The 27,360-nt window shown below is 37.9% G+C and overlaps 2 protein-coding genes across 3 annotated transcripts in view; one reads left to right on the forward strand and one right to left on the reverse strand.

Annotated features, from left to right (window-relative positions):
* The window catches only part of DOCK2 (dedicator of cytokinesis 2), a 163,414-nt gene that overhangs the window by 46,213 nt on the left and 89,841 nt on the right, over positions 1-27,360 (forward strand). Inside the window, exons 26-27 of the mRNA XM_054642643.2 lie at positions 9,816-9,964; positions 16,465-16,557. Of these exons, the coding sequence (XP_054498618.2) occupies positions 9,816-9,964; positions 16,465-16,557 (242 nt within the window). The remainder of the gene's footprint in view (positions 1-9,815; positions 9,965-16,464; positions 16,558-27,360) is intronic.
* INSYN2B (inhibitory synaptic factor family member 2B) overlaps positions 22,933-27,360 on the reverse strand; it is a 30,591-nt gene continuing 26,163 nt past the window's right edge. Inside the window, exon 4 of one of the 2 annotated variants that reach the window (XM_054642644.2) lies at positions 22,933-24,780. In XM_054642644.2, coding sequence (XP_054498619.2) covers positions 24,594-24,780 — 187 coding nt within the window. In that variant the 3' untranslated portion in view covers positions 22,933-24,593. The remainder of the gene's footprint in view (positions 24,781-27,360) is intronic. The other variant, XM_077186395.1, reaches the window with a different exon arrangement.

Here is a 27,360-nt window from a genome sequence, read left to right on the forward strand (position 1 = left end):
CTTACTGCCTAAATTCTCCCACCATCTTTCTGTTTCTGAGAAAATAACAAATGAAGATATAGCTGTTCATAAATCACATGGAGTTTTTATTGTAGTTAGTGTTGCTGAGTTTACACTATTCAGAGCTAGATGTTTATTCTAAGCTGGGCCTGGAATATTTACTGACATTATATCGAATGCAGGGAGCCTCCAACGCAGGAAATGATTGGCATCTGACTCCATGATTCAGAAAGTTGAACAATTGCTTTATTAAAACCATACTATATTACACTAATACTACATTACAATAATACTAAAGAGATACTATATGATAAGAATACTAAAGAAAACCCCTGGATGTCTGAGACTGCCAGGACACAGCTTTGAGTGATTGGCTAATCACTCAAAACCATTTTCACCTGTGTCTAATTAAGTAAATTGCTCTCTGTAAACAATCTCTATAACACATTCCACATGTGCAAAAACAACAGGAGCAGTGAATAGAGATAAAAAGTGTTTTTTCTTTTCTTCTCTGAGCTTCTCACTGCCTTTCCCAGGAAAAATCCTTGGGAAACTTGTGCCTGCTGCTCTCTGTGAAGAGGGCTGAGGCCTCAATGTTATGCTGGAGCTTGTAAATGAATAGCCTTGAGAAAATTGGTTTTAATTGGTGAGAAATGAATATAAAGTGCTTCAACACACGATGAAATGTGTATGTTTGATAGTGGTGCTTTGGACATTGCATCCCCTCCTGGTCCAGCCCTGCAGATGGGTTTGCTCTGCAGCAGAGCTGAGATCACCCCAAAGAGCAGGAGCTCTAAGTAGGGCACACAGATGGTCACTGGCAGGGTGGGAATTGGGTTTGTCTTGGCTGGAAATGCAGGCCCTGTGCTTGCTGTGGCTGCAGACACGGCTGCTGCATGTTCAGCATATGCAAACCACTTGCTGATTTTGGAAGAACAGCAGCAACAGACATATGTTAGCACCAGGGGTTAATTTGCCAGATGCCAGAAGAAATGCTGAGACTGGAGCAATTTTTTTCCTTACTGAAGAACTCTTTCTATTCTTTTACTGTTTAAACACGAGAAGTACTTGCACACACCCCCAACCACACTGATTTCCTAACACTCTTGTACATTACTGAGTTTTACCTGTGCAACACTTGGTTTCATTTCACAAATTGAATATTGTTGCTAGTTTGGGTTGATATAGTGTAGCATTTTTACCTTCAGGATTATTAAGAAAAGGTTTTTAAAAAAAGGCATAAGTAGGAGTAATTTCTGGCTAAGCATCTTTCAGTTTAATTATTACGGTCAGGATTGAGTTACGGATATTGATTTTTACTGTTATGATCTTAAAATCTGGTTCCTACTGACAAGAGTTCCTAAGCCTAAATTTTTGGGGTTTTGTGGGGGTTTTCTCTGATTTTTTTTTCCCCTTCCCTGTGTTCAGCACAAATTTGAAACATTTTTAAAATGCTTGAATTTGGAGATTGTTCATGCATGTGACTCTGCTGTTTTTAGCTACTGGGAAAAATGGAAATTAGTCACTGATCATATATATTCCTTTAAAAAGGTTCTGTATAGAAACGCAGTCTATCCTGTAGATTCAGTCTTGAATTTTGCATTTAGCTTATTTATTTATTGGGGCATTTTTAAGGCATACATTACCTCTAAAACATCACTTCAAGTCCTGTATTTCAAGCATTCATCTTTTGCCAGTTCTATTGCTGCAATGTTTTGGTACAGATGAATATGGCATAAACATATCTGCAGGTATTTATCTGCATACATTTGTGATGAATATATGTGGATTAAAGCCATTACTTTTGTTTATGGATGAGTAGGAGGCATACTTGATATTGCAACTGATAACTTTTTGTTAGACTTGACCCATTATGGCATTTTTGTAGTTACATTTTTTTAAATTCTGTTGTATGGAGGGAAATCAAGTTAGGTGAACTAGTTTTAACAATGAACTTCGAAATGTATGTGTAAAACATGATTTACAATTACATCAAATAGAAAGAGATATCAAAAGCATATTAAAGCACTTGATAATGACACATATTGGGTGTCAGTAAAACGAGATGAGGAAATGTGAAAATTCACAGAATCATAGGATGGCCTGGGTTGGAAGGGACCTAAAGGATGTGGATGTGCTGACAAGGCTGTGTCTGCCTGGCAGCCTGCAATGCCTGCAAGCTGGAAAAGGCACCGAGCGCTGGGAATGCTCTCTTGGCTAGAGCAGGGCTGTGCTGCAAATTCTGGCTGCCCTGGAGTGCCTGGCACTGCTCAGCCCTCATAAGGGGGACACTTGAACACACACCTGGAAGCTGGCAGGTGCAGGCCAGTGCAGCTGCTCCTGGGGTCAGTGCTGTGCTCTGGGTACAGGACCTGCTCTGTGTCCTGCCTCACCTGCTGACTCTGAGCTGCCAGCAGCTGCTGAGTGCTGCTGAGGATCCTGTGTTTCAACTCCCTTCATGTTCCTATTAGAGTCCAGGGCACAAAGAGAATTTGCATCTTGCAGTGCTGTCAGAATCTGTAGGTGACCTGCTGTGGTATTTTCAGGGTCCCCAGGACAAAGCAGGAAATGATTGAATCTGACTCCATGTTCTTAGAAGGTTAATTTATTATCCTATCCTATCCTATCCTATCCTATCCTATCCTATCCTATCCTATCCTATCCTATCCTATCCTATCCTATTCTAGAATAGAGAAAGGATCCTTACAGAAAACTCGTGACTCTCCAGAGCCCCAACACAGCTGGACAGTGATTGTTTATCCAACGTGTGAATTGTTTTTACTTAATGACCAATCTCCAACCACATTCCAAAGCAGCAAAACACAGGAGAAGCAAATCAGATAATTATTGTTTTCATTTTTCTCTGAGGCTTCTCAGATTTGCAGGAGAAGAAATCCTGGTGAAGGGAATTTTCAGAAAATATGATAGTGACAACCTGTGGTACCTTCCTTTCTGTGGCTCTTATCTAAGCTGTGAAATTTAAATTGAGTTTCAGCAATGAATGAAAAGTATACCATTTTAAAATCATTCCTCTTGGGCTCCTCAGTAAACCAAAGAGTTAAATTGCAAATTACAAAGAGGGAAGACTTTTAACAGGAAGATTGCTGCAGTTGTGAACAGATGTCCTTTGTGAAGAAGCACAATGCTTTAATTGAGTACTGGCTGCCATCAGAAGTCTCACCTCATTGAAAGAATGTTGTTCACTGGCTTTATTTTTAAGGCTTTGTTCTAAATCTGTATTCAGATGACACCTATGTCCTTATTAAATTGGCATGCCAGTTTTTAAGTGGGCATCAAGCCATCCTAACAGATGGATATGACTACAGGCATGCCAGGGAATCAAGAGAAGTGTTTCCTAAGGGAGACAAAAGCAGTGTTAAATCTTTATTACCATTTTGGCTGCATGTATGAGGCAGTCAGGAATGAAACCCGTCTGTGATCTTTGCTGAAGGAGACCCAAATGTCTTTTTTAATGACATGATAGCATTAATGACTTAAGAGTTTGAATTTCATTTACCTGCTACGTAAGAAATCATTAAGTATCTTCCAAAGGGAAGAAGGTGAATAGAAGGGTTAAAAAATCCAACTTAAACCCAAAATAGAAAACACATAACTCCTTAATCTTGGACAACAATGGATCTACCTGTCCTTATGCAGGAAGGTGCTGCCAGGGAACCTCTCCAAGAAGTGGGTTGGAATTTGGGATTGATGAATATGCATAATACTAAATCTTTTGACAGACCTTGATGAAGAAAATGCAAGATGTTCAAACTGTATGTTAATGTTTTATGTGTTCTAATAAAAGTTGGGACAGCTAGAATAAAAACAGTCAGAACAGTTGGGATTTTTCATGCTTTTGAACAATTAAGAATAGATTGTTGGCAATGCTCTTACATTATTTATCAAGCAGAAAAGAAAGCAGCTAGTATTTAAATAGGCATCTTCCCCTCTCCATGTCTCCCCCTTGTCTGTCTTGAGCTTTCCTGGGGCATGGAAAGAGGTGTGAGAATGTGAATTGCTTCATCACAGACTTAGAGATTTGTTTAGGTTGGAAAAGACCCTTAAGAATGAGTCCAGCTAAACATAACCCTGCCAAGTCTGCCACTAAACCATGTCCCCACATCCACCCATCTTTTAAATCTCCCCAGGGATGGTGACTCCACCGGTGCCCTGGGCAGCCTGGGCCAGAACTGGACACCCCCTGAGGCAGTTTCTGCTACTCAAGAGAGCAACTCAGGGAGTTGGAGAGGAGGAAGGTCCCCCCTGCTCCTCCTTTTCTCCAGGCTGAGCCCCCCAGCTCCCCCAGCCCCTTCCCAGCTCTGTTCCTTTCTCCTGCCTGGCTCCAGCCCCTCGGTGCCTTTCTTGCTGAGAGCCCCAGGACTGGGCAGAGCCCTCAAGGTGTGCCCAGAGCAGTGCCCAGCACAGGGACAGTCCCTGCCCTGCTCCTGCTGCCACAGCCTGGCTGGGACAGGCCAGGTGCCCTTGGTCTCTGGCCCACCTGGGCACACCTGGGCTCATGTTCAGGTGTCCCCTGCACCCCAGTGTCCTGGCACTTCCCCTGCTGGCCTTGGGCCACCCATCCAGCCTGGCCAGGTCCCTCTGCAGAGCCCTCCTGCCCAGCTCAGTGCCATCTGCAGCCTTGCTGAGGGTGCATCCAGTGATGAGCCTAAATCATCAACTACAACATAAAGTTTTCTTTTAGCTATTTTTTCAATTGCAATCTTCCACCATTTTCTAAATTTTTTTCTCCTTTTCCCATGCCAGTGAATTGCTGATGTTAAACAAGCATTTGGCTCATTTTCCTTATGTAACTTGTGCAATGATACCTTAGTATTAGAATCAGAAATTCATATACTGGTTCAATAAACTTTTCTTTGTCCTAAGATAGTACAAGAATTTCATATTTTATATGATGTCCTAGTGAAATAGTTTTAGCTGGTTTTTCAAAGTTACAAGGAAGCAACTACAGGTTTATATCTACTTTAGTCCACCTGCAGGCTTGGGCTGAGGTCAGGTCTACCTTGCTACAAATACTGGGTTTTTTCCATTTTTGGAAACAGATTTTGATTCAATGTGTTTTTCAGAATATCTTGGATGTTCATCCTCATATGGGATGATTTTAACTGGTAGGGGTCTTCTAAAACCTAATTAGTTTTTCCTTTTCTTCTATTTATCAATAATGTCCTAGAATTACATTACAAAATTAAGTAATTCTCCTGTATAATCAACAAGCTGAGTTTAGCTTGCAGCCAGTCAAAAAATATAGACATAAAGCATTAATATTAACCAAACTAATTAACACAAAAAAATGAGTTTTCTTACTAAAATCTATTGATACTTTTCATATTAGTATTAATGGAAAGTTTGACCTTTTTTAAAAGGAAATAATATAGCTAAGAAGAGTTAAACAACCTTTGAATTTCCATGTAGCTTGACACTTCAACATTGTTCACATCTGAAAATACCCTGTAAATAATTGATCAGCTGTATATATTAAGTCCTTTTAGGAGATTCTGTACATATCAAATATGGATCCAATCTTAATTTATATTGCCAAGTACAACTGGGATTACTGAAGCTTGGAGAGCAATTAGCTCTAAAAACTGGAGGAAACCAATTGTACCTTCTGCCTCAGCTGTTCCCTCAGTACAATAAGAAAATTTGGTCTATGCAAGAAGCCCTGCCTTTTTCATGTTTAAAGAATATGGAATGGCTCTATATGGGAGACAAATTATGTCAAAGACTTGATTCTTTCACCAAAATATGTGTTGTGGGGGTTTTAAATGAGTTATAGACAGCAGCAGGCATTTTGCATTCTGGTAGGAAGCTTTAAGTGACCTCTGAAGGCTGGTGTGGAGGAGTTTTAAATTCAATATAGTTTGCTCCCCCTCCTCTTTAAAGTGTTTGGTGCAACTTGTTATGATCTCCTCTATGCTTCCTGATTATTGATCAAATGGCATCCCTGGCATGTGAAGTCAGGTGTAATTGGTGATTAATATACCCATAACACTTACCTTAAATCCTAGGGATTTATTTTCTATATGAGGACACATTAAAAATGTACTTTGGAAGGCAGGACTCCTCTTGCCAATGACTTTTCTCAATTTAGTCTCTTACTTTGCTTTTGAAATAAAGCTCATTAGGTATCGGTTTTATTATCCAGTTGCTCCTGGTAACTTTGAAAGCTACCCCAAAGGAATTTTTGTATTTGCTAACTGTCAGACAGTTCAAAGGGACATCTAATAGCTTAAAATTGAGCTGGATATAATTTTGAAGGAGTGAGTGCAATAAGTATGTTTATCCTGGCAGATGTGAGACTGGAACGTGCAAAGAACCTTCCATCTTCCTTGTGAGAGGTGAAAAGTGGCTGAGATGTCACATAATGTGATGTGACTTTGAACTTTGCTGTTATGAGCAGCCTGTTAGCACAGCACTGCCTACTGATACCTTTTGAAGTGTAAGTGTTTTCAAGCCTTATTTTTAAGAATGGTTTTTAAGTTATGGGGAAAGAGTTGCCAGCTGAATTTCTCACATGCTGCTGATTTGGAATCTGTATTTCTACATGTCATTGCAGATTAGTTAAAGGTTGAATGTGTTTGTCTAAATATGTTCATCTTCATGTTGAATTAGTTGTAGCTGTTACTGTGTCTGTTACAGATTGTTAAAGTTCTGAATCCTTATTCAAAGTGTCATTTATACAGAGCAGGTTGAGAGCAGAGAACTTGTGGTACCAAGTGTTGCCATGGGTAGAACTCTGCTGTAACTGCAGAGTTCAGGTAGGGAGAGGAATGCAGGTGTGTTTTAGTGCCAAGAGTTTGCTTGGTGTATGGCATCCACAGTGCTATAGAGAAATGTGGGGTTTAGCTGGTGCTGAATCATTCCTTCAGCATATCCTGCACACACTCAGAGAATCTGGAAAGGAACACAGGGATGGAGCAGAGTGCAGACCAGAAGAGAGAAATTTTACTCTATGTGTATTTCCATACAGGTTAAATGTATGGGAAACAGTTTTTATGCCTCACTACAGATGCTGTGCAAGTTCTAGGGATTAAAATGATGAGAAATGTGTTTCACCTATCTGTCTTTGGAGTAATGAGTTTGATATCATCTCTTCTGATATAGAACACCTTGATGTTTGAGTCCATGGATAAAAAAATGACAAGCCCCAAAAATGTCGTCATTTATGTTTACAGGCATATATGTAACTTTGTTCCTAACTTTCTGACAGTCTCTATCCATTTTGCAGAGATTCAGGATCTCCTGGAAATTTCTTTTGTGTTGTGGCACTTACTAGCTACCCTTGTCTTCTCTGTTCAGTTCCTGAGTTTTCATTATAGTTTCTTTGTATAAACTATAGTTTCTTTGTATAAACTATAGTTTCTTTGTATAAACTATATATAAACTATATATATAGTTTATATATAGTTTATATGTAGCTTATATATATATATATCTTTATATATAGTTTCTTCTTATATGTAGTTTCTTTACAAGCTGGTCATTTGCAGTGCACCAAGCTCCTGCTGCACTACCTCTGATTAGCAGATTTGGCAATCAAGGATCCTAGAATAGTTGAAGAATACTTAGAAAGAATCTGGGAATGTGTCCAGTCCAGCCTCCAGCTCAGCATGAGGTCAGCTCTGAGGTCAGAGCAGGTTGTTCCAGGACAGACTGTGCAACCTGTTAGTTCTGCTGCTTGCCTGTCCATGGGAGGGAGAGGCTTTTCCTTACATCCAGCCTGAGCTGCTTGCTTGGCTTGTGATTCCATTTTTTTACTTCATCTGATCCACTTTAAAATCTGTTAAACCTGTGCCATCTTTCAGTAAGACTCCTACACTTACAGTCCTTCTGCTAAGCACCATTAAATGGAACTTAGTTAGCAGTAAGTGCTATATCCAAAATATCCAAAATATAGCTTAAATGTTTTTGGAGTGGTCAGAATCTGAATGAATAAATTCTGAACTGATCATACTGGGAACACTTTCCTCCCTGGATAGCCTTAGACTGTTGAAGGACAGTTTCCACAGATAACAGTGAAAACAGAACTTAAGTTTATTTGCTAGCTTTTTCAAGAGTAGTGAGCTAATAATCTCTTTTATAACTTGCACTTATTTGTTGACTGAATGTATAAACCCTTTATTTAAAAGGTCCTATCACATTTCAGCAAGTTTTTAGGTATTGCAACTTTTTTTGTTGCTAATGTTGTTTCTTTGATTTAGTTTTGGCTTCAGCTAATAGCAGTGCATTTGTTGGAGTCACAATTAGAAGTGGTTCATATGAGCAAATCAAGAAAGTGTTTGCTAGGTATTGAATTACATCTCAATTTCAGAAAACTGATAGCATTTGCTGTCTGCAGCTGGTGGCCACAAAGCTGCCAGTCCTGACTTCTGGAGGTTCTCTGTGTCCATGAGCACAAACCCACCCAGAAGTCCTTTAGGAGGGCTGGAATCCCCTGCTCTGGGCTCCACTCTGTGCTCTGTGAGAGCAGCTCTTTGGTTCCTGCTGCAGAGGGGAGTCTGTGGCCTGCAGGAAGTGCAGGCAGCATGTCTCTGCAGAATTGGGCACAAAAAGGAACTGAGGTTCTGTGAAATTCATTTTTATGCTGCTGTTGAAACAGGTCTTGTGTTGATAGGTGTTCTTTAAGTGCTGTCTCACTGGTGAGTTTGCAATTAGTTACTGGGTTAGATTTGTCTTGTAGCTTGCAATAAGTGTTATAGAAATAGTTACCAAGAGCAGAGATACTTTCTGAGGCAAGAAATGGTGCTGCTCTTCAGACATGATTAAAAGCTCTTGGCTTCATGTAGCTTGGAGCTGTTACTTCAAATAAGAATAATCTGCAGAGGCTGCTTCTGTTGCCTCACCTGCAAAATTCAGGCAGTTATCATCTACTTTCCATTCCTTTCCCTCTTTCCCGCTCTCTTTTTCTTTCTCCCTTCTCTCTCTCTTTGTCTCTTTTCTTGCTTCTCTCACCCTTCTGTCTTCCTGTACTGATGCCCTTATTCTGGGGGGATTCTGAGCCCCTGGCTTGTTTAAAATCACATTAGATAAAGTTTCACCATGTCTCACACTGCACTTGTTTATCACTGTGAGTCCAGGTGCTCTAAATCATTCTTTAAAAAGGTACTTTTTTTTTATTATTATTCCTGGATAGATACTGCTCTCATTCAAGTTATTTCAAATGTGTGTATTTTGTACTCCTGACATTTTCTCTAAGCACCTCTCTCTTAAAAAGTCAATGTGGATGTGAGATTGGAGTGTAACTTCAGATTTGTGTCAGCTTCCTTAAATTTAAATCAAGATGAATGTATGCACAGCTCTCACTGTCTCAGGCTTGATAGGCCTTTTATTAGAGTCTTTGTTTACATTCTTATATGTGCCTTCAGAAGAAACATTTCAAAAATTATGCACATAGTTCTGTTCTGCTGTTTGAGTCTTATTTTCAGAAATAAGTTAATAAATACAGTAATTTTCTTACATTAAAATCCTCCATTACTAAAACAATTCATTTCAAGATGCTTTGTATGTAAGTGAGTAATTTGTCCCCAAATGTTTGATATAAGCTGAACAGCGCTCAGAATTTAACTGAAGAGAATTAATTTTATCAGGAAATTTTGGCTTTGATATATGAAAATACTGTTGACTTGTGAAAATACTACACAAGTTTGGAATATTCCCAAGGCATGATTGGAAAATCAACAATTCCATGTTGGGACTGTGGCTGTTAAAGCATATTGTGTTTCACTGTTTGGGAGAGGGTTTCTTTGCACATATTATTTCATTTATACTTGTAGTTTAGACAATTTGCTTTCTTTCAGAATGCAGGGACATTCTGCTTCCTGTGATTACAAAAGAGCTGAGAGAATTACTGGAACAGAAGGAGGATCAGCAGCTCCAGGTGCAGGAGAGGAAGTACTGTGTTGAATTACTTCATAGCATCCTGGAGGTTCTGAGCTGTCAAGACCCTGTAAGTATTGATGATAATGTAGAGCCCAAGTCTGTAGAAAGCCTGAGCTGATTAGGAAGTAAATTATTGATGATGATTAATCTCTTTCAAATATTTAGCACAAGTCAGTGGCAAATTGAACTTTTCTCCTATTTTTCATAAACTCAACCCAAAAGGCAGTTGAGGTATTGAAGATGAATACTGACTTCTGAGTAACCTCATTCAGCTGAAGAAGTCTCTGCTCACTGCAGGGGCTTGGACTGCATGACCTTGTAAGGTCCCTTTCAACCACAACTTCTCAATTATTCTGTAATTATTTTAACTATACAGAATAAATTTCAAATTTCATTTTGCTCCTTTTGTAAAAGCCCCTGTAGTTTCTGAAACAATGCTTTTCAGTGTACCAATGTTGTAGGGTGTGGTTTCTGCCTTCAGCAATGTGTGGATAGAACAGATTACTCTTTACTATATTTCATTTGGAGACTGTAGTTTCTTTATCAGATTTCTGACATTTTGGAACACTGACATTTTCATCTGGGTGGTTCTTTTTTTTCCTCATTTGGAAGAATTTTGAATTGACTTTTTATTCTCTCACTTTTTAATGAGCAGTAGTTTGTTCAATGAAACTTCTCAATAATTTGAGGAATTTATTCTGAGAAAACATCATAATTAATTGCTTTAAGAAAGCTGTAATTACCTTAACCTGTGAATATGTGCTGATTTTTCCTCAGCTGTAGTTTTCTGATACATGTGTTCAAACTTTGCAGACTTTGGATTAAGGCAAGCTGTCATTTGAGGAGTTTTTCACTGTGGCTCCCTGGATCATTTCCTAGTAAATGAAATCATTACAGCATATATCTTAATTTCATAAAAATCTTTGATACTGCTGAGGCTTTTCAGTTTGCACAGGGCAATATTTCCATGTGTATTATGAGCTATTTGCCTCATTGGTTTAGACTTAAGCAGTTCAGGAGGGATTGATCCAAGGGGATACAAAAGAAATATTGGAACACTTAAATTTGAAATGTAATTCTTAAGATAAATGGTGAAAGCATGATAGGGCAAAAATTGAAGCTATCATCTCATAAGGCTATAATGCAAAGTAACCAGTTTTGTTACCCTTTAAAGGGTAAAACACAGTTGTAAAGCAAGATGGAATAATTCTTTCTCTGTGTGTACCACTTCAATGAAGTTTATATTTGAATTTAACAGTTGCTGTCCATAGCAGCAGTTGCTGACATGTAAAAGACTCATTAAAGCCTACTGAAAATATGGTTTTGTAGCTCATCTTTGTGTGAGTGAGAACATTATGCAGAACAGCAGAATAGCTGAGAATTTAAAACACATACATTAAAAAATATATATTGAAATTTGTTCAACAGAGGTGGCATTTCTGCAATAGTTTCTTTCAAGGAAAGTAGACTGGAGATTGTCTGTGAGATGTTTGAGTCACCATTATCTACAGATTGTGCTTGCAGTGAATACTGATGCATTTCTGATAGAAGAAGAAAAGCCCCTGGGGGTCAGTTTAAGTCCAGCAGTGGTATCAGAACATGCTGAGCCCTCTACAGGCATCATATTCCATAGAAACATTGTAGAAGAGTTGGGATATCAACAAAAGAACCAGATGCTTCTGTTGCAGAAAGTCCATACCCTGGCCTGCCTCTGGCAATACAACTGCTGGTTGGAGAAAATATGGATTTTAGAATATATTAATCACGTGTCATCAACTGTAACACTGGGCTTTGTAACCACAACAGCAAATGTGTAGCTTTTTCCTTCCTTAAAGAGGAATCCATGGATTATTAGCTTATTTTTTTAACCAAATGCTGATCCTGCTTCAGTACTGAAAATCTGCTATTGAGATGACTTCTCTGAAGGGGGAAAAAGGAGCAAGGGAAGGGAACACAGCAGCATCCAAGGATCACACAGTCATTTCTCTTTAAGAGCACTACAGATTCCTCTGGAGTGTAACACACATGTTTATTCTCCAGCTAAAGTGAGAACTCTTGTTTCAAGGCTGTGTTTGCCTTGCAGCAGAAAATACTTTGTAACCTGTAGGCAAATGACAGAGTTCACATATGGCTAAATTATTGTTTGGCAGTGTCCTTCAGGATGCCTTTATTCACTGTGATCTAGATACAGACAGTTGCTTTGGGAATTAACCAAATTATTTCAGCTGGGATTACACTTGAACCCTAAAATGAAGGCAGTTTTCTATTCAACAATTCATTCTCTACCATTTTTAGCCTCCTTCTAAGAAAATGGATGGTTTGACCTGCTGGAGGGAAAAGCTCCAGCCTTTAGTAGCAGAATCATGTTACAAAATTAATAACACCAATGTCTTGTCCTTATTTCTTCTGTTTTTTCTATCTCAGTAGAGAAACCTTGTTTCTAGACTAGTATTCAAAACTTTTTGGAAACTTAACTTTGATATTTTTGCATTGCATTTATTCTGTGAAAGTCACCAGAAATAGAAGGCACACAAAGGACAGGGAAGAAAAAACAGCAGTAGTTGTTCTGTTTCATGTGGTGAAAATTTATACTGTGAGGTGATCTTTGAAGTAGTTACTGAATTTTTGAAGAGTGTGTTTTCTTTGTCAAAGGAAAGGGTATTTTGATATTACCAGCTCTGCTCTACTGTTGTGCCTCACATTGTTTAGCAAGTGGGAACATGGGAATCATCAGATCCTTGTGTTCAAATCCTGTTTTCTTCAGCTGCTGCCTCACTGCTGGGTTCTGCAGGTAGCCAGCATGTTGTTAAAATCTCTGGTTTGTGCTGGTTTTGTATGTTGATTTTTATGACTAGACAGTCACTGTTGGGTATCTCAGTGAGATGCCTAGGTTTGATTTTAAGATTCCTCTCCAGCAAACAACTTTTGGACATAAATGGCATTGTTTTGATTTAATCATGTCTGAAATTAGCTTCATAGCTTGAGATTATGCTTCAAGCACCTGTGAAATGCAGTTAAATATCAGAACTTCAAGTAAGTCATTGATGAAGGTCATGGTGAAATCAGTGATTTTTTGTTTCTGTTTTAATTAAAACCACTTCCCTTTTCCCTCTTTACAACACTTTGTTTCATGCAGTCTGGCAGTCCTCCATGAGGCGACTTTGCCTCTAATCTGATATATATGCTATTTTTTAATATTTCCTGAATCAGAACAATTTTTTATTTATAGTGCTTACAAAATTAAATGTAATGGTAAATGCCTTCTCTTGGAATCTACAGTGAAATCTTGGTTGACTACAAGTGCAAGACAGATGAAGAATCTTTTCCTGTTCTGTGCATTGTCAGTAATTGGTTGCAGTTGCATTTTAAGCTGTTTAGCAAACAAGCCTGGAAGCATTTTAGAATTGTAAAGAATTTTTTAAGCATTTCCCTAACTTATGGCAGATCTTAAGGCTTTAGCAAAAGAGGATTTCAAAGGAATATTGTCAGGCATTCTGCATGTTCTTTCAGGGCCAATTACCTTAAGGTTTTCTGCAGAGACTTTTCAGCCAGAACAATGCAGGATTATGAGTTATGGTTTAAAAAAGAAATTGTTATCCTTTTATATGTGCCTTTATTTGTGTGTGTGTCAAAGAAGGAATACAAGTTACAGAAGTGGGTGCACCAGAGAGTGAGCACACAGGATCTGGCTGGTGCAGAGCTCATTTCCTCTGTGGCTGCCCACAGAGTGCCACGGTTCAGATTTGTGACCAGAACAGTGTTGATCATGCAGCAATGAAATTTTAGTTATTCCTGAACAGTGCACAGTGCCAAGGCCTCCTGTGTTTCTCACAGAGCCCCACTCTGGGGAGGAGGGCAGAGCTGGGTGAGAGCTTGGGAGGGCACAGAGCAGGGACAGCTGCAATGGATTGACAGAAGTGTTTCCCAGTGGGTATCTCAAGTACAGGTTGTAAAATTGAATTCCCACACAGACATTCAGTGAGTCCCTGTTTGCCACTGTCCAAATAAATGAACACTCCATCAGAATCTGAAGTGCAGGGTTGACTCTGGAAAAACAGAATTGCTTTTCCTGTCCCAGTCCTGTAGTAGTTTAAATAGAAGAAAAAGCTAAATCAAACACTGTCTGCTTTTACCCTGCACAGATATTTTTGAAAGAAGGTGAAATTTTGTTTGGTTTGGATTTTCTATTAACTAATCTGTGTACCAAGCTGTGCCATCCAGCCCAAGAGGGAACCTGAAGGTGTTTGAGCTCTGGGAGAACACTCCCTCCTGCTGACCTGAGCTCTGGTTCTTCCATGCCTTGGAACAACAGGGAAAACAAACATTTTTGACCACCATATTTAATTAAATGGAATAATAGAATTAATGTTTTCCAAGGGAACATTTATATATGATACAAGTTGTTAATTTAACTCCTAAAAAAATCTTATGCTTAATCAGTGGACTGAAGCCAAATGATGGTGGGTTTTCCCATGTCATCCTTGTGAAGAGAAGTATGATCTGAAAAAGCACATGTTGCAGTTGGTTGTTAGACTATCTTCTTCTGAAGCTAGAAGCTGTAAGATAAAAGCTGAAATCTTGTGTATTGACAATGTGTGAAAATTTTTGTTAATTTCTCAATGAATGCCTAATTATTTCTTAGATTATCAAGAGGATTATCAAGAAGAAAGGAAGTCTCAGTTTCATAGAGAAACCATTTTATTTCATTTTATTTCATTTGCTAATGTTTCTCGGAAAATTCAAAGGTCTGGCAGAAAATAACCTTTTGTGTGCTTGAGCATATGTAATAGTCTTTCCAGGAAGACTATTGCTACTTGTGAATTAAGAATAGAGCTCATCTTTAATGATGGAGTCAGGGCTAAATGTTAAAACTCATTATGCAATGTTCTGAACTGTTACTAATTATGGTATAGCACATATACTGAAATGTGAAAGTGAACTTGCATTATATGAGCCCTCATCTTTGAATTTAAAAAAATGGGAAACTAATGAACAAATTATATCCCTCTGCTAAGTGCTCCTACATAGTTTATCAGTCTTGGCTGTTGATGATATTTTTTTAAATTATAGTGCTACACAATGTTATAAGAACAGCAAATGTGTCTTCAGTGCAGCCACTCTCAAGCATAGTTGTGTTATAAACATTGGACTGTACCAGAGAAAGTGAAATTTTAAAGAAGGAAACACCAAACACAAATTATTCTGTGACTACATTGTTCATTTATAGAATATAACAGCTTCTGAAATGCTGTGACAGGCGAGGAGATCACTTCAGCTTGTGTGTGTCACTGTCAAATGCAGGCACAGAGTTTGTGGTGATTGGGATGGGGCTGGCCCAGCCCCATCCCCATGGGCACAGCTGTGAGCAGCAGGTGAGCAGCACTGCCAGCAATGAGCCATGGAGTGCCCAGGGGCACTGAGCAACCACCAAAGGGAGCAGAGGGCACACAGGGGCAGGGCATCAACAGGAGGGGATACAAGGTTGGGCTGAAGAACAAGAAGGGCAGATACCTGAAGCCTTCTGGGGTGATCTGATGTTGTTCTGTGTGAGTTGAAACTTTCTGAACCTGCATGGGGACACTCTGTGTATTGTGGCCATCTCAGCTGTGACGTGTGCTGCAACAGTCAAAGGATACAGGAGCACTAAATGGTAATAGTGGATAAATTGCCAGGTGTGAGGAAGGGCCCTGTTTTGAGGTGTGTGGCTGATCCAGAGCACTCAGAATAGGAGAAAGAAAAAGGAGACAATTTGGCTGACTCAGAGGGAAAACAGAACCTGAAGCAGTTTTTCCTGGTATAGTACTGAGGCTCAGCTGCCTAAAACATTATTAAGAGCTCACCATGGTTCCTGTGATTGTGGTGTTCTTTCCATGCTGTATCTGACATTAAATAAGGGTCTTGGTGTAAGCTAAATATCCTTTTCTACCAGAAATTTGCTAAGGCTTTTTCTTTCTTGTTGCATGCTGTTTGCCCAAGTTGTCTAGTGATCAGAGTAAAGTCAGTGAAACTGGTGAACAGAATGTCATTCCCATTTGCTCAGGACTTTAGAATAAATAATCAAACCTCCTTCAGCCTACAAGAGCAGAACTGGGGCCACCTGTGTCCAATTTGTGCCCTCCCAGAGCAGCTCAGGTAAATGAAGACAACTTTCTCCTCTAATAACTCCATATTTGTGACTGCCAGCTAAGAACATTCCTGAGCTCCAGCCTGCCCTGAGAGCACTGACAGACGTGGGGAGCTGTGAGAGAATTTGCTTTAAGGTAACTGCACCAGGATTAAGTTACAGACCCCTCAGTTAGGGGGAGAACAGGAGTCCTTCAAGTGAGAGATGGGAAGTGACTGAAACAAAAGACAGCTGTGAAGTAGATTGGTCTGAAATTGGACACAAGTATTCCACTGAAAATGCTGGAATTAAGGAGCAGTGTGAGCAAGAAGAATTAGTGTTGCTCTTTCAATAGGGCTGCTATATTGTACAACTTGAACTGTCAAAATGGAAATAATTGGTTTCTTCTTACTTTTCAAAGAGATATGATTTTAATATCAAAACTCTGATTTTTTCATTTGCAGGCTTCAACTTATCACCACATTCAAGAAATAATGGTGCAGCTACTACGCACAGTGAACAGAACTGTTATTACCATGGGACGAGATCCACTAATTGTGAGTAATATTCTAATGCATTTTCAATGCTTTGAAACTCATTTTATAGTTATCCTGGAAAAAATGCAAATATAGCATTTGTGAATTATTGAAAAAATATAGCATATTGTGAATATATTTGTGAATATATTAAGTTCCTTGTGAATTATTTTTTTAATTTAAAAAGTCGCAAGCTTTACTTTTCTTTTTCATTCAGCTGTGACACTGTAGTCAGTCTTTTGAAGTGTAGTTGAAAGATTTGAGCATTCTTTAAGAGAACAAATGAGAAATAGAAAGTTAGTTGATATTTGCAAAAAAGAAGAAAGTTTTGCAAACCTGCATAAAGGATATGGTTTAAGACATTGAAAAGAGTATTTCTACAAATCTAAAGTGAAATGGTATTAGCAAAACTGAAAAGAAGTATTTGGGCATGTGCTGGCACTAAACACTCACCTGAGATTTTTTTTGTGAATGTTCCATGAATTTAGGGTTATATTTGAGAACAGATTCTGCAATTTATTCAGATTTAAGTACATATCTCCTGAGCACTCCTCTGGATTTAGGCTCTTTGTGAGAATGCAAGGAATTCATTGGGAATGTGGAGCTTGCCCTTCAGACTGTTCACTTATGGGAAGATGCTTTTTAATGGTTTGTCTTTGGAGATTTATTTTATTCCACAAAATCATAGCATCATTTACTTGATGATTTTTGGCCACAAGAGATACATTGTGTGCCTTTTAAAATGTCCTGTGTTTCCCTGTTTGCTTCTATTGGAAAATAACAGTTTTAGATCATTGCCTGCCAGAGCACGTGTGCCTCCTAATGATTAGGCTCCTAATAATTGAGGAGACTAATTGAGTTCCTCAGAGGAAATATTTGCCAATGGGTGCTTTGAGCTCCTGGTGGTACATCAGCAGGTTTGAGACATCTCTGTAGCTGTTTATCTGAGCTCTGTAGCTGTTTATCTGAACTCCACGTTGTTCTTGTTCATGTGGAACCCTCGGGCACAACCATGGGCACAACAGGAAATGGTTTGAAACAGAGACCAGTGACCCTTACAGCCCTCTAGAGAGTTGGAAAATGTTTTCTGTACAAGGAAAGCATGATATGAGTGTTGTGCATGACCTAACCAGGCTGTGAAGGAGTACTTCTGGATACCATAAACAGCACATGAAAAAGCAAAATGAACCTGTTTTAATCCTGCCTAAAAGATCCATTAGGAAACCAGTAGGAAACAGGCTGGTTACAGTAAATTGAAATGGCTTGGAAAATCTGTTTCTTTTTTCCCCCTTCCATTTACTGTAATTTCTTCAGCTGTTTTAACCTGAAAAGAACAAATTCAGTGTGAATTTTGAAATGTCGTTCCCTTTCTTCTAATTATGCTCATGAGCACCTCTGGATATGTGTGTATTGGGCATTTTAGAGGTTTTTCAAAGGGGTATTCTAATAAATTGCTACGTTTTCTATAGCTGAAGCAACACTTAACAAAATAGCCTTTCACATGCAAATAAATTGTTTTTAACGAACAAAAGTCTTTTGTATTCAGAAAGAACTGGCAAAAGAAGCTTTTACTATGCTCTGTGTGCTACTTTAGTTCACCAAGTTAATTTTCAGGTTTGCTTTAACATTTTTGAGAGGGTCAATCTTACTGTGAAAGCCTGAGTGCTTGATCTTTTCAAAATTAAGCAGCTAGTCAAGAATTATGTCCTGAAGAATGCTTAGATGAGCTCAAGTTGCTGAAATTGTGGGGAATTCTGCAAGGACAGTGGGATATGTGGAGTTTCTGCAGCTGGACTGTGTAGCTGAAGTTATACAGGTACAAGTGACATTTCAAATGGGGACAAATCTATCACTTCCAGGAGGACAGGAGGTGATTCTTTAGGTTTTAAATCTGTTACTGTGTTTGTGAACATTGCAAGTGTTTTTATTAACTTCTGCAGTGTCATTTACTATAACTTGAAAATGCTGTGTAAAGTAATGCAAACACTGATAAGAACAATGGTTACAATTTATAAGACCTGCAATTCCTTACAAGTTTAAATGCCTTGCACCTGACAGTTAACTGGATTTGGTTTACCTGAAGGGCTTTCTTGCTTTCTGACAGGGATAAGCAGGTTAATTTTCATATTCAGGTGTTCTTTTCACAATCTTCTAGCTTGTTGGCAGAGATGTGGGTTTACAATTGCCTGGATCTTTTTGTGCTGTGATGCCAGTTAAAGGGAAAGGGAGGTTCTGCCTTGGGCTTAGCTGGTAAGTGCCTGCTGGGAGCTGTGTTAGTGTAATTACTGAGAAGAGTCAGGCTCAGAAAGAAATAATCTCCCCAGGAGAAGGAGGTGATGGTGGAAAGGTAATTTGGCTCTCTGCAGCTACTGCAGGGAAGACTTAGTTAAATGCCATTCTTGCCTTCACTGTGGTGTTTTAGCAGCTGAAGGCTTTAACAGCTGCTTGGTTGTTTTCACTCTTAAAACCCCACAAAACCTTGACTGTTTGTAGTTGGAGAAGTGCTTCTACTTCCATGGAGAGGGACAAGTTTATTGTCTGAAACCGGCTATTCAAGCTTTACCTTGAATAATATTTCATGAGACTTAGACTTGTAGATAAAGGTCATTGTCATGCAGTGAAGCCCTCCTACAGGAATTATAGAAGTCTGATTCATAAATCATGTAGAATACAGAAATACTTGTTTTCAGGCTTGGCCTGGTTAGGTAAATAGAAATATCATAAATCCACCATATGCACCTGAAAGGTTTCCTTTAGTACTTCCAAACTTGATTTTGCTCACCATATCAGTTTAACATGATGAAGTCAGTGTAGCTATGCTACACAGTGATGTTTTTGGACAGAATTTATACATAATATTGCACAAATAAAACTTTACCCAGAAGGAATCTGTGAACTCTGTTAAACACAGCTACTCCAGAGAAGACAATGATCACAGAAATTATTTGCAGAGCTGCCATGGTTGGAGAATTTGACCAAATATACTCATGGTCTAGCTAAAAGCTACAGCTTTTTTGTTTGGTATTCAAATTGACATCCTTGCTCTACCTGGAAATGCTGCACAATGATTCCATGACATGCCTGTTAGTTTTCCATTCCTTTTTCTTTTCCAAAAGAACAATTGTTCCCTTCCTTTGTAATCTAAATGTTGTTTATTATTAATTGACTCCTGAAACCTAATAAAAATATCTCATTTTATTGCAAAAGATAACATCACATTTAAAGGGCCTAGAAATATACAAAACATACATCAGAGATCACGTGCCATTAGGAAGATGTTGTGTGTCTATGCTGGCAGGATTATTTTAGTGCACAGAACCATCAGAAGCCCTACATGAACTGCTGTTACAGGAGACAAATCAGTCTTTTATTCATACATTTTTAATTTTTAAAGAAGGTTAGTTTAACTGCCTAAAACAACAATTTCAAATACAATAATTTTGGAATATACTGCATTCTGTGCAATGTTTTATATATATGTTATATATATATATGTGTTTTATATATATATATGTTTTATATATAGTATATATAATTTAAATATATATTTCTCAGAAACTCACAATATTTTTGTAATCAAGTGCTATCAAGTACCTGTGGTTTGGGTTTTTTGGTGGGATTTTTTGACAACTTATGGGGGGCTTGTGTATTTTTTTTCTAATTTTATTTAGGAATGTGTTTGTATTTCTAACATTTCTTTCCTGCTCTGGGAGCTGTTTTTAGGGATTATGCTCTAATTTTGTAAACCAGACAAGTTTTTTGTAGCCAGTACTTTTATCTTCCAACAGTCTACCAGTTTCTACTGCTCTTCCAATCCTCACACTATAAATTGTGTAGTGTGTATCTGGTACTTTTTTATTTCCTATAGGAATGAATAATTAGTTAATAAAATATTTTTAAATATTTTTAAACAATTAATTTTAAAAAATATTTCAAATATTTTGAACCAATTAAATTTTTAAATATTTTAAATAATAAAAACCCCATGTTTTCCTATCATATTTTCATACAGCCAAGATTCTCCTGTTATGCTTTACAAAGCTTTAAATCTTAATTATTTTATGTTGCTAAGATATGCACATTTGAAAATCTAAACAAAACAGCATCAAAGCAGCATTACCCTGTTCCTGCATCCACCAGTGACACCTCCTCACCCCCTTTTAGTGGGACAAAAAAACCTTTTGTTCCAATGTTCTCTCTCATGCTTGATGTAGAAAACCTTTTGAGTCTCAGCCACTGTGGGGATGGCTGGGGGTAAAAACTCCTTGCAGCCTTCTTGAAGGAAAGCACTGAAATTCCATATTTCTGTCCAGAAAACAGATGCCTTGGGGGGGTGAGTTGGAAAACTCTGGGAAGGCTGAGAGAGAAGTGGATTTTCCTGCAGGGCTGAGGTTGGGCTGGCCTGGAAACCCCCTGAGCTTCCCTGCTGCCCTGGAGGCCCAGGTCACAAACAGAATTTCACATCCACACCTGCATGGTCCAGACTTTACTGACCGAGAGAGAAATCAAAACCCACCAACCTGGGAATCTGGAAAACAAAAGCTAATTGTGACTGGGAGGTTAAGGGTTAAAGATTGGTTATGGTTCTGAATCTCACCGAGCTCAGACGTTAAAATATGAAACCTGTAAGCACTTAAATCAGAGTATTTCAGATTCAGCACTTAGATCAGAGTATTTCAGATAGCACTTAAATCAGAGTGTTTCAGATTCAGCACTTAGATCAGTGTATTTCAGATTCAGCTCTTAAATCAGTGTATTTTAGATTCAGCACTTAGATCAGTGTATTTCAGATTCAGCACTTAGATCAGTGTATTTCAGATTCAGCACTTAGATCAGTGTATTTCAGATTTAGCACTTAGATCAGTGTATTTCAGATTTAGCACTTAGATCAGTGTATTTCAGATTCAGCACTTAGATCAGTGTATTTCAGATTTACCACTTAAATCAGAGTATTTCAGATTCAGCACTTAGATCAGTGTATTTCAGATTTAGCTCTTAAATCAGAGTATTTCAGATTCAGCACTTAGATCAGTGTATTTCAGATTTACCACTTAAATCAGAGTATTTCAGATTCAGCACTTAGATCAGTGTATTTCAGATTTACCACTTAAATCAGAGTATTTCAGATTCAGCACTTAGATCAGTGTATTTCAGATTTAGCACTTAAATCAGAGTATTTCAGATTTAGCACTTAAATCAGAATATTTCAGATTCAGCACTTAAATCAGAGCATTTCAGATTCAGCACTTAGATCAGTGTATTTCAGATTTACCACTTAAATCAGAGTATTTCAGATTCAGCACTTAGATCAGTGTATTTCAGATTTACCACTTAAATCAGAGTATTTCAGATTCAGCACTTAAATCAGAGTATTTCATATTTACCACTTAGATCAGAGTATTTCAGATTCAGCACTTATATCATTGCATTTCAGATTTAGCACTTAGATCAGAGTATTCCATATTTACCACTTAGAGTATTTAGGATTCAGCACTTATATCATTGCATTTCAGATTTAGCACTTAGATCAGTGTATTTCAGATTTTTATGAGTATTGATGTTTCTTCAGGTCATAAGAAAGACTTAGAGCCTTACTTGTAACTTCCTTTGGTTGGACTTTGTTAAACTAAAAAGAGTGTTTCTGTTTTGCATAGTTCTCCTGACCCCAGGAATTGATTGGTGCTATGTGGTGAACCAAAGGGGTGTGGTTTGTTTAAATTAAATGATCTGGATCCTTTGAAACTAAATTGAAAGCATCATATGCATTATGTGGGCAAACCCAAAGTCAGATAGCTTTAAATGAGCACTTTTTGGGCTTGTCAACAGAAAGAAAGGCAAAAGGATGGCTTTTGTATCATAAATTAGTAAAAATGGCTTCAATACAGAAAAAAAACTTGCTGGTTTTATTTGTGTTAGAGCTCTTGGTGTTGTTTATTATTATACTTTACCACAGGGGTTATTGGTCTTAAAGTATTATTTTAATGCACAAAAATAATTTATACACTAATAAATCCTTCACTGCATCAATTATAAAGACTAAAGCAGCAAAGGAATGCTGTTGGCACAGCAGCACAAGCAGAGCTTGAGTGTAACACAGTGATGTGTTCTGATGGAGGCATTTAATTCTTACCTTTTTTATAGCCACAACCTATTATTGAAGAGCTTTTCTGTCTCACTAAAGGCATCTAAAGACATTAGTAAAAAATAATTTCCTTCTGAAAAGCCTCTGAAACAACAATAGTTTTGTTCCTATCATTCTTTACCTACTGAAATTAACATCAAAATGGTTTTTAAGTGTCAGTCCTTTTGAATTTTGATAAAATAAGCCATGGCATAGTGCAAATTTTCTTCTTAAAGATTCATTTTATAAAGAAATTAGCTCCTCCAGACAAAGTTTTTCTGTGCAAAATTCTTTTTAATGTATTTTCAAATGTGTAATTAACCCTAGGAATTCAAGGAACACAGAAGTGTACAAAAAGTGTACAGACATTTAAAACTAACATTGCACAATTAATACAGGATTACTTAGAAAAATAAGATGCAGGGATTAATCTATGAATACCCTGAACCAGGGCCACTTCTAAGAAAAGGTCTGCAGTACATTCCACTCAACTTGCTTTGGAAAACCTTTTCCCCCCTGCCCCCATATGAAAGGTGACCATGTTTTCATGAGTAAAATAATGGGATCACCAATCATAGATTGGGTTCCATTGGCACACCCTGTGCTAATGGTACCTTGAGTAGTTTTGGAGGAAAGAAGTAGCTGCATTGACATTTGATAAAATCATTTCAGCATATATATATATATTTTTTTTTTGTGCAATACAGATCAGTTCACTAAATATTATTTTCATGTCCCATTTTTTTATCATATATTAATTTACATCTTAAGGCAAAAAAAATCTTGGGATATTTTGGTACAGCAATACAGGTCTTAAATGGATAGATCGGGCAAATGATTCAGTAAAACAGTAGCCAAAATAGTAATTCCTCTTTTTCCACCAATTGGGTGATGACATCTGAGGGGTCCTGTCCAGTTTTAGGCTTCCAGGTGTATGAAAGACATCAACCCACACCACAGGATGGCTGTGGCTGCAGCACGGGAGAGAGGCAATGAAAATTGGGGTTGTTCAGTCTTTTAGAAGTGAAGATGTAGGAGAGAGGTCTCATTTTCCATGTAGCTCTTCTTGCAGGTGTGCTTGGACAAAACAAGATGTGATGGACACGATCAGAATGGAGGAAATTCAGATTAGGTGTTAGGAAAACCTGGAACAGCCTTCCCCAAGGAGCTGAGGATTCTTGTCCTTGGAGATACACACAACTCAAATTCACTGAACTGGACCTTGCTTGAGCAGGGGTGTAAGACAAGAGTTACTGGGATATTCTCTGGTTTTACAACTCCCCGCTTCTTTCCAGAGAAGTCATTAAATGACTTCTAAATGGTGGCTTTTTATAACAAACAAAGAAAAGGACAGAGTTAAAACTTAACCTGAAATTCTTGTGTTTGTTGTTTAATATTAGATGGCAGCAACAAAAATATTTCATTGGGGATGTGAAATAATTATAATTATCTCCTCTGAGGAGAGATTTGTTTGAACAATTTAGGTTTCCCTGAATTTGTTCTTGATAATGTTGTTTGTTCAAAGCTTGATGAAGATTTTTCCTTTTAGTCAATGTTACTTATAAATGGGAAATAAAGGCTGGGTGACATGCTTAGCTTTGTCTACCATTGCTTTTTAAAGGAGAGATTTGAACCTTGTTTGAACTTTATTTTTGGAAAGTTGAAAAAAAGGTCTTTACAAAGCATATGAAAGTGTCCTTGGAAAAAAAAAGAGAACTTCCTTTTCAAAGAATCCATTTCTTTTCTTGAAAATAGTGTCTTCATGCACCTTTGTTCAGTGAGCTAATTTAATTAAATTCAATTATTTGGATTTTTCAGATACTCTAATTAACCATTCTTAACCTTTGTGATTTGATAATAGCACATTTTCAGGTGTGTGCTCTCAAGCTCTCTCTGCTTTAGTATCTTTTGAAATGTAAAAGGATGCATGAGGAAGTCAAATCCACCAGAAGCATTTTCTTTTCACCTTTTTTGTCTTTCTCCTTAACTCCTTTTTCTCGGGAGCTGGAGGATCAGGTGGTGGCTTCTGAGGTGAAGCTGAAGCTGCATTTTGCTCTGCATTGTCCAGTGTTTTCAAAATCTGATGAAATCTTCCTTCTTGTTGTCTGAAGTCATATTCTACACTATGGAAAAAAATTAGAGACCTATGCTAGTAAGTGAGAAATTCCCCCTTTAAAGAACATGTCAAAGGCTGCTTCCCTCATCAGAATAATTGGTGTTATTCAGTGGTACAGCCTGGGGTAAACACAAGGGGTTAAGGGGTTGCTCCTTTGAAAATAAGTTCACCTCTTTTTTTATTTTTTCTTTGAGTGAAAAATGTTACTTTAAGTGAGTTAAGAATTCCAACATTGTGCCCAAAGCAACGGGACAAAAATGAAAATGTAGCAGGATAACCTTTCAATACATTTCTTTCAAAGGTCAGATTTTGATCCCATAATCTAAGTCATGTGCTCGTAATTAAAAACTCTCACATGCTTAACTTTGTTAAATGTGAATGTCTCCCACTAGGACACAGGCTAGGAACAAAAATATATGAAATTAAACAGTATGTAAGTCTTTGAGATAAGTGGTGTTACTTAAGAGGAAAGTAGAACTCATTTCCTCAATTGAAAGCCCTAATTATTATTGATGTCAAACAAGAGCCAAGATGTTAATTAGATAAGAGCAGATGAGTGCATTGAAATAAATGCAAGGTTCAAAAGTGTCAGTGTGGACAGGGTTTAAGCAGTATTGTGTGCATTTTCCTTATTTCAATCATCTCTTCTGGGCAGGAGAGTGAGTTGTATCAGCTGTATCTGCTGTGAAGGCTTTAGGGGAGACTGCAAAGGTTGTATTTGCCATGATGGGAAGAAAAGAGAATTATTTAAGGGAGTTGGGATGTCACTTCAAGGCCCTGAAGCTGATTTTGACACAGATCAGAAGACATTAGTAAATGTGCGAGTTTTTTAAAACTTTTAATTTTCTTTTTATATCAAATCCATAAACATCATTAAATAGTATGTTGAAATTAAGTAGAAGATTGTTTCCCTTTATTCATGTGCCTTGGGGTTTTTCATGAAATAATATCACTCAACGGGTAAAAAGAAAGCTGGAGGAAAATTTTCATTTAGAAAAGAGTAGAAGGATCTCTTGAACAAGAAGCAATGCATAATAAGTATAAAAAAGGCAGAAAGAAGTGATATTAAATCAGTGCCTCTTGCATTTTATCAGCTTATGATGAAAACTGTAAATTAATACCTTTCAATATTCAGAGACCAAGGGTGCTGAAGAATGAAATGTTGGTTTTATAGAACATGTAAGGATAGCATCTGCTCATGTGCCTTTTCTCCACCCTTCTTCAGAGTTTTTAATTTAATCTTGGAGATATCATCTCCAGAGGCAAGAGGTCAATTCAGTCTTCATTTAATACTGCCCATGATAACTGGTTTGGGTTGCTACTTACATTTGCTTATTACAATACAAACATTTCTATTACACAACCTGGATGGAAAAATCCCAAGCCTGGAATCCCTGCTGGGTAGTTAATAAAGGCAAATTTACAGTCACTGTTAGGCTGAAAAGCTCTTTATGACTTCAGTGATCAGTGTAATCCACAGGGGAATTTCTGTGAGATTCATGCATTGTTTGACTGAGGGATTGTGTGATAAAGATGGTTCAGTGACAGCAACCCAGCACTCTGCATGTGCAGGGCTTGCAGCAGTGAGGAGTGAGGCTCTTTAGGAGCAGCAAAACTGGGGGCAAGTTAAAATTTGATTTTAATCATAGCTGTGATGCTGTCTTAGGGGGAAATACTTGCATGGACATTTCAGGCCACGTAAAACACACAAACTGCTCATGTTTGTCTGGAGCAAACACTGGTAACAATTACTTCTATCAGAATATTGTCTAATGAACTTCAAATATTAGTCACAAAGAATGTTTTTTCATAACCACATCCTGTGGAACACCTCTGTAAATCAAAAACTATTGTTTCTTTACTATTTCCTCTTTGTCTCTTAAAAGTAGGAACTTTGGATCACCTGTGTTCTGCACATGTTCTATTAATCATTGCAGTGTGAGCCTCCAGGCACCATTACTGCTGCAAACTACCTGGTAAATCAAAAAGGGCCCTGAGTTGTTTTTTTCTTACTTCCTCTGTTCTTTCCTTTGAATGATGGTGCTTGTTGTTCAAGATCTATCCTGGACTGAAACCATGTAAACTTAAAGACACAGGGTGTTTTTGCAAAGAGAGAAGGCGTCCTGTGGTCAAGGGAGGTCTGTATATAAATTCTGGGGAGTGACCTGCTCATGTCTAGCCCATAAAATACACAGAGATTGTTTGTTCAGAGACCATGATCAAGTAAAGGAAATATCTTTTTTCTTTTTTTGATGGATACAGTCTGTGCTCTTGGATAATCATGTAACTTCCCAGGGTATCCAGGGGGCTATGAAGAAGACCTCCAGCTTTGTCTCAGAGGAGTTGTGGTGTCTAATTAGTGACATGTTAATTACTTGGAAATGTCATTACCAGAGGTTTAGGACATCAGTATGGGATTGAGCTGCATATTGAACAATAGGTTCCAGTGCTGTGTCTAGTTCATTAAGCTCTTTAGTAAATTTACTTCCTGCAGTACATGAAGCGAGAAAAAGAATTCCATGTGAGCATTTTCTATTAATTATTTCCATTAAAAAATTAATGTTATAGTGTTTACACACTGTTGAAG

The sequence above is a fragment of the Agelaius phoeniceus genome, chromosome 15, assembly GCF_051311805.1.
Source record: "Agelaius phoeniceus isolate bAgePho1 chromosome 15, bAgePho1.hap1, whole genome shotgun sequence".
NCBI lineage: Eukaryota > Metazoa > Chordata > Aves > Passeriformes > Icteridae > Agelaius > Agelaius phoeniceus.